Source organism: Schistocerca piceifrons, chromosome 5 (genome assembly GCF_021461385.2).
Source record: "Schistocerca piceifrons isolate TAMUIC-IGC-003096 chromosome 5, iqSchPice1.1, whole genome shotgun sequence".
In the NCBI taxonomy this organism is placed as follows: domain Eukaryota; kingdom Metazoa; phylum Arthropoda; class Insecta; order Orthoptera; family Acrididae; genus Schistocerca; species Schistocerca piceifrons.
The window spans coordinates 476,957,787-476,974,086 of record NC_060142.1 but is presented as its reverse complement, the minus strand read 5'-3'; the positions used below and the strand labels follow the sequence as shown (position 1 = coordinate 476,974,086).

The window sequence follows — 16,300 nt, the reverse complement described above, 5'->3', positions numbered from 1 at the left end:
ATCTCTACCTCGGAGATGCTGTGTCCCATCGCTCGTGGGCAGACTATAACACCACATTCAAACTCATTTAAATCTTGATAACTTTCATTGTAACAGCAGCAATGGATCTAACAGCTGTGCCAAACACTTATCTTATATATACATTGCTGACTGCAGTACCGTATTCTGCCTGTTGACATCTCTCTGTACTTGAATACACATGCCTATATATATACACATGCCTATATGTATATGGTATGGCTGGTTTCACAGGTGGCCTCGCCTCTGATATGGTAGGAAAAGCTGGTGACAGGACTGAAATAGGAAGTGCTGGGTGGGTGGAGGGGGCCAGTCTTGCACCTGGGTATTCCACAGAGATATGATCCCTGGGGAAAGGGTTTTGGAACGGAAGTGGCATAGAGATGTGTTGGGTCTTGCCCACTCGTCTCCTATAGGGTGCCTGAATGATGCTGCATTCTCAGAATGCTATATAACAATTCAAGCAAATAACATTAGTAGTTTTATTTCAATAAAGTAGATTGACAATACTTAACTTTGGATTTAGAACAAATGTTCAAGCGATGGGTGACAGGCAGTATAAATCAGAGTCCTGTGATATATGCAATGTTCAGGCAAGTATGTCACAGAGTTTGTTGATCATTACTAACTGTTTTCATAGCACTCTCTGCTATACCGTGCTAATACTCTGTGAAAACTTTCCGCTAATGTCCGCGAATGTCTCTATACAGAGGACCAAGGCTGGCAGGAGTTGCGCTTATATTCTCTTCTTGCAGAGCTCACTCCTGGTGCGGCACAGTCCTTGTCAGCGGGCTGTTGGCTGACTTTTCCCCACCGCCTTCTCTGGTCTTGCATTCCTACTCTTCGTTTCGGTGCTTGTAGTTATACCAGAACATTCCTCCCCCCAAAGCAACAGATCGTCATCGTGTAGGGAGTGCGACCACGGTGAGGGCGCAGGAGTGTGGTCATAACATTGTGCTGGAAGCTGTGGCTGCAGGGGAAGCTTCCGGCTGTACCTCACCATCCGGCTTGCTCTCTGGCGGAAATGTGCCCCGGAAAATGACCAGAAGGGTACACGTCCACCACCTGCTGCCATGAACCAGATGAAGAAAGCAGCGACTGCTGCAGTGTGGGCAGGTCCAGCTCCATCGGTAGGATGAGAGGAGGCAGAGGCTCCGTCTCCATGGGGTCATCCCGTGGTGTCGTGATGATAGCTTCTGGCGGCTGCTGTGGCCGCACTGTCCTCTGGACCTGTGAATCTGGGAGGGAAGAGGGACTGAAAGATCATCATGCACATGACAGATGCAAAGTTGATTTTGATGGTGGCTCTGCAAACCATCTGGATCTGAAAGAAGTTACATTCAAGTGCCAAGTCGACGGACAATCTCGCCTTTGTCTTTTCTGTTGCTGCTAAAAACCCTGTGAAAGACAATATCATGTAGCACGAGTGACACTTGCAGCCTTCCTTCGGCGCCAGATGCTGAGGAGGATGGAGCAGGTGGAGCAGTGTCCGATGGCGGCATCCGTGAAGCAGTTCCTACAGTGATGGTCCATCTTGTGGGTGTGAACGATACGAGGTGAAAAACAGTTGCAACGCTTGATCCCTGGTGTGTGCGGAGTGAACTTTGGCCGTCTGCTGCTTAAAGGTCTGACAAAACGTTCTGCTTTGTCGTTTCACTGTGGATGGAAGGGTGCACTAGTTAGATGCTATATGCCATAGCATTCATAGAATGTTTCAAATTCATTTTATGTGAACTGAGGGTCATTGTCTGACATTATTACTTCAGATAAACTTCCTAGGCAAAAAATCGATAAACCACCTGAATTGTGGTACATGACATTCTCAAGTTCATTGGCACAACACAATTAATCAGTGAGTGTTCCAAAAAAGTCCCGCAAAGTCTATGTGCTCACAGTGCCATGGTGATTGCGACTTACGCCAAGCAGAGAAGTTTTGTAGCGGAGCGGACTGAGTTTCCGTGCATGTGTGACACTGTGACATCATCTGTTCAATTTGGGCCAAGTACAGTGTCAATGCGCTAACTGTTTCACACAAACGATCCCCCAGTGTCCTTGGTGAAGTAACTGCAACACTTCTTTCTGCAAAGCTCTAGGGGTCAACACATGTGACTGTCCACTGTTATTTTGGACATGGATTACATCTTTCTGTAGATTGAGGCTTCATTGAGTGAGGCCATGATGTGTGAACATATGTTAACAAAATATTCAAATCTGGATCACATTTCATGCCCTGTGCAATTTTTCTATAGTTCAGCAGAAAAGACTGAAGCGATTCAGAATCCTAGCATTGATGTGACAACAAGATGCAGCAGAAGCATCAAAGTATGTGTCAGGGCCAATTGGAAGACATGAAACTGTGTCCACATTACAATGTTTAGCTGTCAGACGATATACGATCTCGTACTGGTATTGAGACAACAAAGCTCATCTTTGCAATTGTTGGGCAGTTCGTACAGGAACCAGTTTCGTTGGACAAAACAAGGACTGCAAAGGCTTGTGATCCGTAACAAAGTAGAATTTTCTGCCATACAAGTAGTGGTGGAATTTGGTGACATCATAAACTATAGCCAAAACCTCTTTTTCCATTTGTGAATACTTACACTGAGCTTTGGGCAACCCTTCTGATGCAAAAGCAATAGGCCTGTCTTTATCACCAATTCTGTGTGAAAGCACTGCACCGATTCTATAACAGGAATCGTCAACTTTCAATACAACTGGTCTGTCAGGATCAAAGTGAACCAAACATCCATCACTGAGCAATGCTTCTTTAAGTTTTTGAAAAGCTACTTGGCACTCATCTGTCCAAACAATGGGGTCATTCTTATGATGCAAGTGATGCAATGGAGCTGCTATTTGTGCAACATTCGGTATGAACCAAATATAATAGTTCATTTTCCCTAAAACTGACTGCAATTCAGTGATACTGCCAGGAACTGACAAGTCTCATATGTCTAACAAATGCGACTGCAGAGGACGTACACCTTCACTGTTTGACATGACCAAAATACTGCAACTCAGGTTTAAAGAAATTACACTTGTCCAGTCTACACTTTAGTCCTGCCTCATATAACATGTGAACCAAAGCACTTAAATTTGCAATACGTTCTTCAGGTGTAGGATCTGCTATGATAATGTCACCCAAATAGTTGAACAGTTCGGCACTTGATCAGTCTGCTGTTCCAAATACTGGCGGAAAATGATGGGTGCAGAAGCACTGCCAAAAGGCAAATGCAAATATGTAAACAAGCCCAAATGAGTGTTTACTACACACATTTTCTGAGATTCGTTGTTGTGCAGTATTTGAAGATAAGTGCCGCGCAAATCAATTTTTGGAAAAGAGTGTCCAGCATCTAATTTGTCCACGAGATCCTCTGGGTATGGCTATGGACAAGTATCAATGACCATTTATGGATTGACTGTAGACTTAGTCGACACAGAGGCAAATGTGACCTAAAGGTTTAGGGAGCAAAACAAGTGGACTTGCCCATTGACTAGCTGAGATGGGTGCAATAACTCTACTATCTTGCAATTCTTTTAAGTTCAGCTGTGACCCCGTAATGCAATGGGAACAGTACTGGCCTGGCAAAATTTTTGCTGAGCATTGTCTTTCAGAATAATATGTGCAACAAAATTGTTAGTTTTGCCTAAACCTTCAGAAAAGAGTTCCAGAAATTCTCTTAGCAAAGTAGTGACACTGCCTTTTGCCTTGAATACAGACACTTACAACACATTGTCCTGAATGTTAAAGCCAAACAAATCAAAAGAATCAAAACCGTATATGTTCTCACACTCGCGTGATTGTAATACTGTAAAAGTCACTGTCTGCATATGCGAGCAATACAAGTCAGGCAAAGTACATGTTCTGAGAATGGGAATGTCTTGTCCGTTATAAGCCGTCAGCTGCATGCTAGTTTTAGACAAGTGTGGAGAGCTTAACAGTTCATATGTGTGACTATTGATCAATGGACAGAGGCAACCATGTCCGACTGAAATTTCACACGTTTCCCCCAAATAAGTAAATGAACAAAGAGTTTGTTTGACTGATGTATCACTGAAGAAACTGCACGCTTGCCTGTTGCAGACTTGGAGTACACTGCATTAATGATGTGGGCCTTGTGGCTAGATTTTTGTGATTGAGCCGAATTCTTATGTTTGTTCTGTTGCAAACATACAGATTGTACATGTCCTTTCCTACCAGAAGCATAACACTGAGCTTGTTGGGAGGAGCAGTCTTGGCATTTGTGCTGTGTGTAACAGCGAGGGCGAGACTTTATTCTGTTTGCCTGTGTAGCCACCCGTTTAGTGAACTGCTTATGCGGCGTGGAAGGTTGTTTACTTGGCAGGACTAGCACACGTCCCTGATGTGGACTAGGGTGATCGCAAGCTAGGGACTCAACGCGACAAATAGTTGGCTGCTCAAATCTATGAGCCCACAAGGCACCAGAATCGTACTGATCTAGTATGTGTACTAGCTGCTGAAATGATGGATCGGACTGTTTCAAAATTTGTTCTCTGATTTTGACATCAGGAACATTGTACACGATTGCATAATGCAACATGACATCAGACTACAAAGCACCACAAGCACATTTGAATTTGCATTTATTTGTCATACCTTGCAAATCTGTTACCCAATCGCGATAAGTTTGTTCTGACAGTTTTTTACAATGAAAGAATCGATACCTAGCTGCTACCACATTCACTTGTTGGTCATAATAGTCAGTCAGTGACGAGATATTGTAGAACAAAAGCAAACTGGTGCTTTCCATTTAAGATAACACTGTCATACATAAGGTCACTTGTAGTGTCGTTAGATAAGAGTTTTTGAATTGATCTGAACACTTCACTTTCTACCGTGAATAATAGATATAGAACTTTCACAGTACCTCGGACACTGTGAGCTACCATATGATCATCAGACTGGTGCAGCCACTCGAGCCATTCCTCATCTGGTTCACTAAACTGTCGAAAAGGTGGTACAGGAGCTGTAGTAGGTGGTGCTTGTTCTGTTGGGCGCACAGCATTGGGGAGTAGCTGCTGCACTGTGTTGAGTAGTGCTGAGGTGTGCTGCATCTGAAACTGAAACATCTGCATTAACTGTTTATGAATCACTACTAACTATTCTTGTAGCACTCTCTGCTAGACCGTGCTAATACTCCAGGAATACTTCCCACTAATATCCCTATACAGTGCTGATCTGAGTGGCAAAGGCTGGCAGGAGTGGCACTTATATTCACTTCTTGCAGAGGTCGCTCCTGGTATGGCACGGTCCTTGTCAGCGGGCTATCGGTTGACGTTTCCCCACCACCTTCTCTGGTCTTGCGTTCTTCCTCTTCATTCTGGCACTTGTCTTTACACCAGAACAAGATAGACTAGGATAGTGTGTAGGTTGAGTGGACAATGGAACACCACTTTAGGAGTGGGTGGAACGATCTTGGCTGGGATGCTCCTAATTTCATGGCATGGTAGGTAGATAATCGAAGCCCTGGTGAAGAATATAGTTCAGTTATTGTAGTCCAATGTAGTACTGAGTGATGATTTTTTTTTTCTTGGGGGGGGGGGGGGGGGGGAGTGGGTGGTTTCTCTTTTGTAGCTGATTCTTGGGGTGGTGTGAGGATTAGCTGTGTTTGAGAATATAGCATGGGGAATCTTATTTGCGGATGAAGTTTGGAAGGTAAGGTCTGTCTGTGGCCTTCAACTTGTTGAGCAAAGGAGTTCTTGGCATTGCAGATATGCTGCCAACAAGCAGTCTGAATTTATGGGAGGGATTTTTTGCTGTGGAAGGGATGACATCAGACAGAATGCAGATACCGTTGGTGTTTGATGGGTTTATTGTGGACAGAGGTGTGGATTGAGACATAGAAAGGTGGAGGTCAACATTCATGAAGGGGGCATGTTGTGCTGAGGAGGACCAGATAAAGTGGTTGGGAGAGAAGGTATAGAGGCTGTGAAGGAATGAACATAGGGTGTATTGGCCCTGAGCCCAGATCATGAAGATACTGTCAGTGAACATAAACCAGACAAGGGGCCTGGGGTTTTGGGAGAATAACGTGGTTTCCTCTAGGTAGCCCAACAAAGATTGGCACTGGAGTGAGTCACTTGGATGTTCATGGCTGTGCCACAGATTTCTCCTCAAAGGAGAAGTAGTTGTGTGTCAGGATATAGTTGCTAAGGTGTAAGAGGAATGAATTAGTGAGTTGAAATGTGAAGGACATTGGGAGAGGTAGTGTTTGATAGCAGGAAGGCCATGGGCAAGAAGGATGTTAGTGAAGAGGAAGATGGCATCAGAAGTGACAGGTACAGATCCAAGAGGTAGGGGGTGGGGATGGTAGATAATTAATGAAGGAAGTTGTTAGTATTCTTGATGTGAGAGGCTGTGTTTCAGGTAATGAGTTGGAGGAGTATTCTTGATGTGAGAGGCTGTGTTTCAGGTAATGAGTTGGAGGTGTTGGTCAACAAGAGTGAAAATTCTTTCAGTGGGAGCACAATACCCAGCGACAAAGGGACTTTCAGGATTGTTTGGTTTACGGGTATTAGGGAACATGAAGAAAATGGGTATTTGGGGCATGTCGTTCGGGTGAGCAGAGAGCTGGACTTAGGGAGAGGTTCTGGGATTCCATTAGGGATTGGAGGCTACGTTAGACCTTTGGGATGGGATCACTGTGGCAGAGCTTGTGGATGGAGGAGTCAGACAGTTGACAGGAACATGTGTCAAATAGTCACTGCTGTTCAGCAGGACAATGGTGTGGAGCCTTTGTTTGCAGGGAGGATGATTAGGTCGGGACCATTTTTGAGGTTATGTATGGCTGTCCTTTCTTCTTCTGAAAGATTAGTGCTCTTAGGAAGGCACCTGAAGAAGGAAGGTGAGACCAAATTGCAGGTAATAAATTCTTGGAAAGTGGCAAAGGAGTGAGATGGGGAGGGGATGGTCATGGTTGATTGGTGGTATGAACTGTGAAAGGCAAAGTTCAATGTTGGGATTAGGTTGGCTGTGGGTGGATGGATTGGTGGCAAAGAAACGTTTCCATTGTAGGCATCATGAGTAGGAGAGTGGGTCTTTGACAAGTCCAGCATGGTTAAACTTGTGTATAGGGTTGAAGGTGAGGCCTTTGGATAGGACTGAAACTTCTCTGGGATTGAGATTTTTGATGGGAAGGTTAATAACAGTTTTGTTTGGGTTCTGGATTTCATGGAGTGCTGGGAGGAACATTCAGAGTATGTGACTATTTAAAAAGGTTAGCCAGGAAGGGTCTGGATGCTATGAGAGGTTAATGAAGGGGTTTCCAGAATCATACTCCCACCCTGTGGCACATATCCTGGACACCCTGTTGCAGCTGGTTTATTGTGCTCCCACAGAATGAATTTCTGCACTTGTTGAACAATACTTCCAACCCATTGCCTGAAACATAGTCTCTCACATCAAAAATACTAACAACTTCCTTCGCCAGTTATCCACCATACCCGCTGTTTTACCTCCAGGATCCCGGCTTGTCACTGTTGGTGCCACCTCCCTATAGACAAACATCTTTCATGCTCATTGCCTTGCCATTGTCAAACCCACTACCACCTTCCTCATACATCTTAGCAACTATATACTGACAGACAACTACTTCTCCTTTGAGTGGAAGGAACATAAACCGAACCACAGAAAAGCCATGGGCACCCTTTGATGCCAACCTTTTTATGAGCCATGTAGAGGAAACCACCTGACCTTCCAAAACCCTAAGCTCCTTATTTGGTTGAAGTTCATTGATGATATCATCATGATTTAAACTCAGGGCCAAGACACACTATTTTCATTCCTTCACAACCTTAACAGCTTCTCTCCCATCCACTTCTCCTGGTCTTCCTCAGCACAACGTGCCATCTTCCTGGATGTTGACCTTCACCTCTCTGATGGCTCCATCCACACCTCTGACCATATGAAACCCACTCACCATCGATAGTATCTGCACTCTGTCAGATGTCATCTCTTCCACAGCAAAAAGTACCTCCCATGCACTCAGATAACCTGTGGATTGCATATCTGCAGTGACAAGAAATCCTTTGCTGTGCAGTGATGAGAACTCCTTTGCCCAACATGTGGAATGTGTCTTAAAGAAAACACAGAGAACTCTCTCACTCTCTCTCTCTCTCTCTCTCTCTCTCTCTCTCTCTCTCTAGGTAGGTCACAATAATTATGCAATTTATCAATTTATATATTTTTCCCAGTGGCATAACCTGTCACTGTTAAACCAGTGTTAAATTCTGATTTACCATGTATTTCTTAAAAGTTCCACACTGATTGACTTCCCTGTGCTTTCTGTGCTAATTTAGAGTACATTTAACTTGGAAAAGATATGAATTGATAGCCTAAGATAAGATTTCAATCCATTTATCTCTCACATAGTTACTGTTAAAGAAATACCTTATTTAACTCTGTTAGTCTCAAGTAATACTTACAAATACAGAAAAGGGCATTCATTGCTCATCATGTCTATGAACAGAAGAGATGGTTATTCTGAAACAAACCAGGGCTTGAAGCACTTGAGTAAATAGTCAAGTTCTAGCACCGATTATCATTTTTGACAATGTGTCTTCACCAAGTAATTTAGTAACAGAGCCAAGGAAATTAATCATTTCTTCATCACAGGTTGAACAAAATTGCCAAGATCATGATTCTGTAGAAAATATGGTAAGAGTAATAAGCTGCTAAGATTCATAATGCCCATTTTTAACAAAGCACTTGTGACATTGTTGTTGCTGAGATACGTAATGGCATTAGTCATTTAACAAATTTATAACTCTATGGTATGTAAATTTACAAATCACAAACTTTTGAAAACTTATTGTTGTTGCGGTAGTCAATCCAGAGACTTGTTTGGTGCAGCTGTCCATGCTACTCTATCCTGTGCAAGCCCCATCATCTCTGAATAACTACTGCAACCTACATTCTTCTGAATCTGCTTACTGTATTCATCTCTTGGTCTCCCTCTATGATTTTTACCCTCCATGCTTCCCTCCAATACTAAACTGGAGATCCCTTGATGCCTCAGAACATGTCCTACCAATGGATCCCTTTTTCTTGTCAAGTTGTGCCACAAATTTCTCTTCTCCCCAATTCTGTTAACTACCTCCTCATTAGTTACATGATCTACCCATCTAATCCTCAACATTCTTCTGTGGCACCACATTTCGAAAGCTTCTATTCTTTTCTTATCTGTATTGTTTATAGTCCATGTTTCACTTCCATACATGGCAACACTCCGTACAAATACTTTCAGAAAAGGCATCCTGACACTTAAATCCATATTCGATCAATGTTAACAAATTTCTATTCTTCATAAATGCTTTCCTTGCCACTGCCAGTCTACATTTTATGTCCTCTCTTTTGACCATCATCAATTATTTTACTTCCCAAATTGCAGAACCCATTTACTATTTTAAGTGTTTCATTTGCTAATCTAATTCGCTCAGCATAACATGATTTAATTTGACTGCATCCTCATTTTTCTTTTGTTGATGGTCATCTTATATCCTCCTTCAAGACTCTGTCCATTCCATTCAGCTGCTCTTCCAGTTCCTTTGCTGTCTTTGACAGAATTACAATGTCATTATTACAATTAATCTTTTTGATGAATAAAACCTTAAGAATTGAAGTCCTATTACAATTCTTTAATGTTTTATTCATAAAAAAGATGAATAGGATATTTACATTACACTGACTGGGTATGGTGGTGTATTCCATATTCGGAATACTGCTTTTCCTGATACATTCATTGATCTTGCCAGTCAATGTAATAAGTTTGCTATTGACAAACTCAATAGCCCTTTATTTGTTAAAACTAAATTTATTTGGCATGATAGGTTGTGAGCCCCTCGAGGTATTATTCATCCACGTATTTGCAAGTTCTTTCAATTGGATGCCAGTTCAGTGACTTGTGGACACTTAACCTGCCCTAGTAATCCTACCAAGGAGAGTAACCCTACAGTTTAACACGGAATCAATCCAGTTGTCATTCCTGGCATTTCTTCATGTCATTGGGAGGTGAAGGGTAGCACAAAGCAAGATGGAAAAATTCCAGTGTCTGACCAGGATTTTTGATCCTGTGACATTACGGGTCTTCAGGCTCGCACTTTACCACTAGACTACCAAGCCTGGTCTTTCATTCAATGAGTATGTGAGAGAGATCTTGAAAGACAGAAATAGTCCCTCTCTTTCTCAGTATTTCAGACTCACGTTATGTACAACTCAAACTAATAAAAAGTTGCATTTGAAATCAGTTTCATTTATGTGAATGAAGAAATTAACCCACTTGGCAGTTTTGATTGCAGGGTTTTGTGTACTGATTGAGTCTCTCTTTTCTGTTTCAGGTGATACTCAGTGTTATACCCAAGTGTGTTGGGGAATTGAACATTACTGGTGTTGCTTACCATTTAACAAATACAGCAATACAACAATTACCTGAACAAACAACTAACAATGCTCCTAGTATTATAACTATACCAGGAAAGCAAGTCTTCCGTGTAAGGTGCCCTCGTGCAAAAATAACAAAAGACAAAGGAAGTCAAGAAATAAATGACAAAAGACTGGAAATAAATGTTGTAACATCGGCACCTTGTCTTCAGGTAAGTCTGTAACTGTTGGAATGTTATAGTTTAACACAAGCCATGGACATTCATTACACTTTATTCTGTGAGCTCATAGAAGTTCTCACCTTAATTAATGTTTAGAAATGAAGTAGTAAGATGCAGTTGTATAACAGACTACATGTAAATTTAGTGAACCATGAGTACCATTTTAACTGACACTAAATGTACGTAGAAATTAGGAGAGGTTAGCACTCGGCATTTTTCAGAATTGTGGGAATTATTCTCTGACTCCTCTGGTAGTCTTCACTTTTCATGAAACTATCTTGAATATCAGAAACTATCCCTTGCATGGCTCCACTGTAATGTTAGTACGGTAATGAGAGATTCCTTTCATATTTTATGTGGTGTTCCAGGGGCCCCATTCTATCATTCTTGACCCTTTCGTCCATTCAGATGGCAGATTTTTGACAAGGCACCTATTTTTATCAACCCTTCATTTTTGTGGATCTGTCATGGCTTGACATCCCTGTATTCTTACCAAACTGGCCATTTTTCTCCTCCATCTTCCCTGCAATTTTACCTCCTAAGTCATAACCACCATTTATACCACCTAAACTGTTATACCATAAGTGAGTATGATAACATCTTCTTGCTGTAAACAGTGAGACTTAGATGACTTAATATAGACATGTTTGTGGCATATCACAGAAAATACTTTAAAACTTTTTAGTGCAGTAAGATAACTAATCCCCTCACAGACCATGGACCTTGATGTGGTGGGGTTGCTTGCACACCTCAGTCATACAGATAGGTGTACCATAGATGCAAGTACCAACATGCTTGATGGCTGACTGATATGGCCTAGTAACGTTACTCGTTATTGCCTTGGTATCGTGGTACTGTGAAAGCTGAAAACAAGGGGAAACTACAACCTTTTAATTTCCTGAGGGCTTGTAGCTCTGCTGTAAGGTTAAATGATGGTGGCATCCTGATGGATAAAACATTCCAGAGGTAAAATTGACTCTCGTTGGGAAGTATGGACAGGGACTCTTCAGGAATATATTGTCTTCAGGAAAGGCAAATCTGCACAGGGTCAGAGTAGCTCCTGGTCAAGATTGTCAGGGATATGGCCAACTGAAAGGAGTTTTCACAATGAAAGAAGTAAACTTCAGTTCCCTATATTCTTTTATACAGAATACATATGGGCACACCCAAGTCAGTCTGTGAGGCCTTCAGCCAGTCAGGATGGTCATAACAAGCTGTTACGTTTGGCAGAAGAAAGTGTGAGAAATAAGGGAAGACAAGATAGTTCACAACATTGTGAGGTGAAAGGAGGCACGACAAAGTGTGTTCTGTCTGAATGTAATGCTCCAGATGATGCTCAGCAGCCAACATTTGGTTTCTTTCACACGATTCCTCTCATAGCAGTGCATAGTAGCTTGTTTGTCAGCACATTCCACAGGAACAAACAACCTTTGCTGAAACAATGATCCTACTCGGCACATAGGCCACAATGAACTGTACTTGTACATCACAGATGAAAATTTAAGTGGAAAAATTTGAAATAAAAATCTAAATTTATAATATCCCTAGGTCGACTAGGTGATCTGTTGCACAAATCTGACATTCTACAGGTTTAATCACAGACTGCTGTAATCTTAGAGTAAGTAGGTTAGAGATTTTATAAAAGAGAAATGATGAGTAGGTTAAAATTGGACATAGTGGGAATTACTGAAGTGCAGTAGCAGGAAGAACATGATATCTCCACAAGTTAGTTAAAGTTTATGAATACAAAATCAAATAGGGGTTATGTGGAGTAGAACTAATAATGAATATGAAAATAAGAGTACAGGTGAGGTATTATGAACAACATAATGAACACATTATAGGTGCCACAATAGACACAAAGCAAGTACCCAGCAGCCCACAACAGTAGTATAAGTATGTCGGCGTAGTAGCTCTGCTGATGAATGAAGTAATGTATGATCAGAGAAAAGAAATCATTCAAATTATAAATGGAGACAAAAATTTAATTATGATGATTGACTGAGATTTGATAGTAGGAAAAGGAAGAGTAGGAAAAATACTAGGAGAACTTGGACTGAGAGAAAGAAATGAAAAGGGAAACTACCTGGTAAAATTTAACAAAGAGCACAGTTTAATCATTGCAAATACTTGATTGATGAAATTTATATATGTCAAACAATGGAAACTCCAGATAAACTGCTAAATCCAGCATCTCGGGCCAAAATGAAACATCAGGTGGGATGCAAGCAGCAGTCTGGAGGGGGTGGGGAAGGGAGGGGAAGTGTAAGGAATAGTGGTGTATGAGTTGAGGGAGATACAAATATTGTCTGGTGGAGTGTGCAGGGACTAGTGCCAACAGGCGCAGCATCAGAAAGTTGTGGGGAGGGGAGGTAGGGGGGAAAAAAGAGGAGCGGTGAAAGACAGATGGCTGTGTTGGCAGAGGGCTACAAATAAACAGGGTGGCAGAGGAGAATGGGAGGAGATGATACGACAGAGGGGTGGAAACTGTTGGGTGGAGGGTGTGCAGACAGTATGTTACCATAGGTTGAGGCCAGGATAGTTAGAGGTACGGAGAATGCGTTGTAACTATAACTCCCATCTGTGCAGTTCAGAAAAGCTGGTGGTGGAGGGAAGGGTCCAAATGGCTCAGGTACTGAAGCAGCCATTGAAATCAAGTGTGTTATGTTCAGCTGCATGTTGTGCCACAGGGTCGTCTACTTTGCTCTTGGCCACAGTTTGGCGGTGTCTGTTCATCCTGGTGGACAGCTGGTTGGTAGACATACCAATATAAAAAGCTATGGAATGATTGCAGCAGAGCTGGTAAATGACATAGCTGCTTTCACAGGCAGCCCGTTCCCTGATAGGGTAGGATAAACCTGCGACAGAACTGGAATAGGAAGTGCTGCATGGGTGGATTGGGCAGGTTTTGCACCTGGGTCTTCTGAGTCTTCTACAGGAATACAATGCTTGTGGCAGGGGGTTGAGACAGGGAGCAGCATAGGGATGGTCTGGGATGTTGTGGAGGTTAGGTGGGCAAAGGAACACCACTTTAGGAGGGGTGGGAAGTATCTCAGGTAGGATGTCCCTCTTTTCAGGGCGCAATGATAGGTAATCAAAGCTCTGGCGAAGCATGTGGTTCAGTTGTTCCAGTCTGGGGTAGTACTGGGTGATGAAGGCGACACTCTTTTGTGGCTGATTTTTGTGGGTGGTGGAAGTATTTGGGGTGTGAGGGGAAATGACACAGGATATCTGTTTGCAGACTAGGTATGGGAGATAGTGCCTGTATGTGAAGGCCTGGGCGAGACCGTCAGTATACAGAGCGAGGGAGTTTTTGTCACTGCAGATACACTGTCCCGGCTGGCCATGCTGTATGTGAGGGATTTTTTTTGGTGTGAAAGGGATGGCAGCTGGTAAAATGCAGGTTCTGTAGGTGGTTGGTGAGTTTAATGTGGACAGAGGTGCAGATGGAGCCATCAGAGAGGAGGATGTCAACATCTTGGAAGGTGGCAGGCTGGGTTGAAGAGGACCATGTGAAGTGGATGGGAGAGGTGATGTTGAGGTTAGTCCCTGCACACTCCACCAGATAGCGTTTGCCTCTTTCCCAAGGTGTAAGTGGCTATCCCTTCCCCTTTCCTGCCCCTTCAGACTGCTGCTTGCATTGCACATTATACTTGCACTCCGGCCTGAGATGCTTGAATTGGCAGGTGCAGGCACTTTTATGTGTGTGTTTTATTGATGAAGGCTGTGGCTGAAAGCTTTGTGAAAGAGACTGAGTCTCTTTACGTTATGTAATGGTAGAGATTTTGAAACCAGTTTTCAAGATGCAAAATAGTACTGGGGCAGATGTAAATTCTTACCATAATTTGCTGGCTATGGACCACAGATTAAAACTAAAGAAACTGCAGAATGCTTGGTAATTAAGATTATGGGGACTGGATAAATTGAAAGAATCACTTAGTTGGCAGAGTTCCACAGAGAGTGCTAAGGAACGAGTGAATGGAACGAAAGATCAGAATACATAAAAGACACAAATGTTATGCCCAGGTGCAGTGGTGCACCATCCTATTGGAGAATGCTTTCAGTTGATAGTCATCTAACTGAGGTGATAGATACAGCTTCAACATATTGTACCATTGGCTCTCATCGGTAAATAATGCACCCTTACCAATACAGCAAGCATTTTCTAAGAACCATATCTACTGGCTACGTTTATTTGCTGTTACACTTGTAAAAGTTGATTCATCACAATATCTTTTTTCCTTAAGAAATGTATATCCACCCATATACGAGGAAGAATGCCACTGATTTAATTTATTGTAGTAATTGCATTTCCTATAAAAATAGCTGAAGAACATGTTTAACACATTGCACAGTTTTAGTAGGGATTTTTACAAGGACAAGGAGAAAATATTTGGGCTGGCATAGAATTGTGCTGATATCAGTAAAATTTGGCTTTTCTGTGATGCTTCATTTTGATTATTAATTACAATAAGATGTCAGTTTAATTTTCAGTATGGCTTTGTTTGTACATCTTTCCCATAATTCCCTGTTGTATTTTATTAAAATTTGTTTTGACCATCAGTAAGACAGCTGGTTAAAGTTTATATGAAGTCTTCTCCACTTTATATAGATTAAGAAATGAGCAGCAGCAACAAATCTGGCCATACTTCTGTTTAAAATGGTATATATAAAGGATGTCCCAAAACTGCTACCACAAAAGAAAACATGTAGAAATTACAAAAGGTGGTATTTGATGATTGGCAATTACGGGTTCATTTAATAGGTGATGCCATAAGCATATCACTAGAAAGAATATTGTACATTTTATAGTAAAATTAACCACGAGAGAATCCTGTAGGCAACTGAAACATCATTTATTGTATACTGATCAAAAGCATTCTCGAACGAAACAACACCACAGGCCAGCAAAAAATGTTTTTTGAAGAACTTTTTTTACTTTGATTGCAGATCTGTATAGATTTTTATAAGCTGGGTCCAAATATAGCTTTAGTTTTTTTGTATCACCCACAGTTTTCAAGCAATGTGCTTCTTACTATATAGTATAAAAATCCTATGCTATACGTTAAACGGGGAAATTAATGAAACACTTTGTTACAACATAAGCATGGTTTGTATTTACAGTAAGCTACCTAAAACAGTGATATGTGTTAACAGAGGTTTCATTTGTCAGCTGGAATTGGTTTGTATTTTCTTTCTCTTTTTTCTTTGAAGCTTCTTGTGTAGCTTTTTCTATGGTGCATCTCTTGCGGAACTTCTCGGTGAAGTGAGCATCAGTAGTCCCCCGTCATGTTGGTGTTCCAGCAGCCTTGGTAGCGTTTTTCCATCACTTTCAAATCTGGTGAAAACGCTCTCCTTGCTCCTCACTAACATCTCTCATATTGTCCAGGAAGTAATCAAGGTGACTGTTCAAAATGTGAACTTTCAGGCTCATTAAACATCCTAAAGTGTTAAACTTCTTTAACATTGTAGCTATAATAGAAACATATTCTGGGTCTTTTTCATGTCCTAAGAACTTCGTAACAACTTGCTTGAATCATACCCATGCTTCTTTCTCATTTAAGGTCATTGTGGATTTAAAGTTAACATCAGACATCAATTGTCTAATGTCAGGTCTGACAAAAACACCTTCTTTTAGTTTAGCTTCTGAAAGATGTGGAAACTT

General features: G+C 41.7%; 1 protein-coding gene across 3 annotated transcripts in view; it reads left to right on the top strand.

The window, feature by feature from the left end:
• Positions 1-16,300, top strand: part of LOC124798240 (trafficking protein particle complex subunit 8) — a 280,719-nt gene that overhangs the window by 157,628 nt on the left and 106,791 nt on the right. For all 3 annotated transcript variants that reach the window (XM_047261556.1, XM_047261554.1, XM_047261557.1), the window contains one exon: positions 10,372-10,626. In XM_047261556.1, the coding sequence (XP_047117512.1) occupies positions 10,372-10,626 (255 nt within the window). The remainder of the gene's footprint in view (positions 1-10,371; positions 10,627-16,300) is intronic.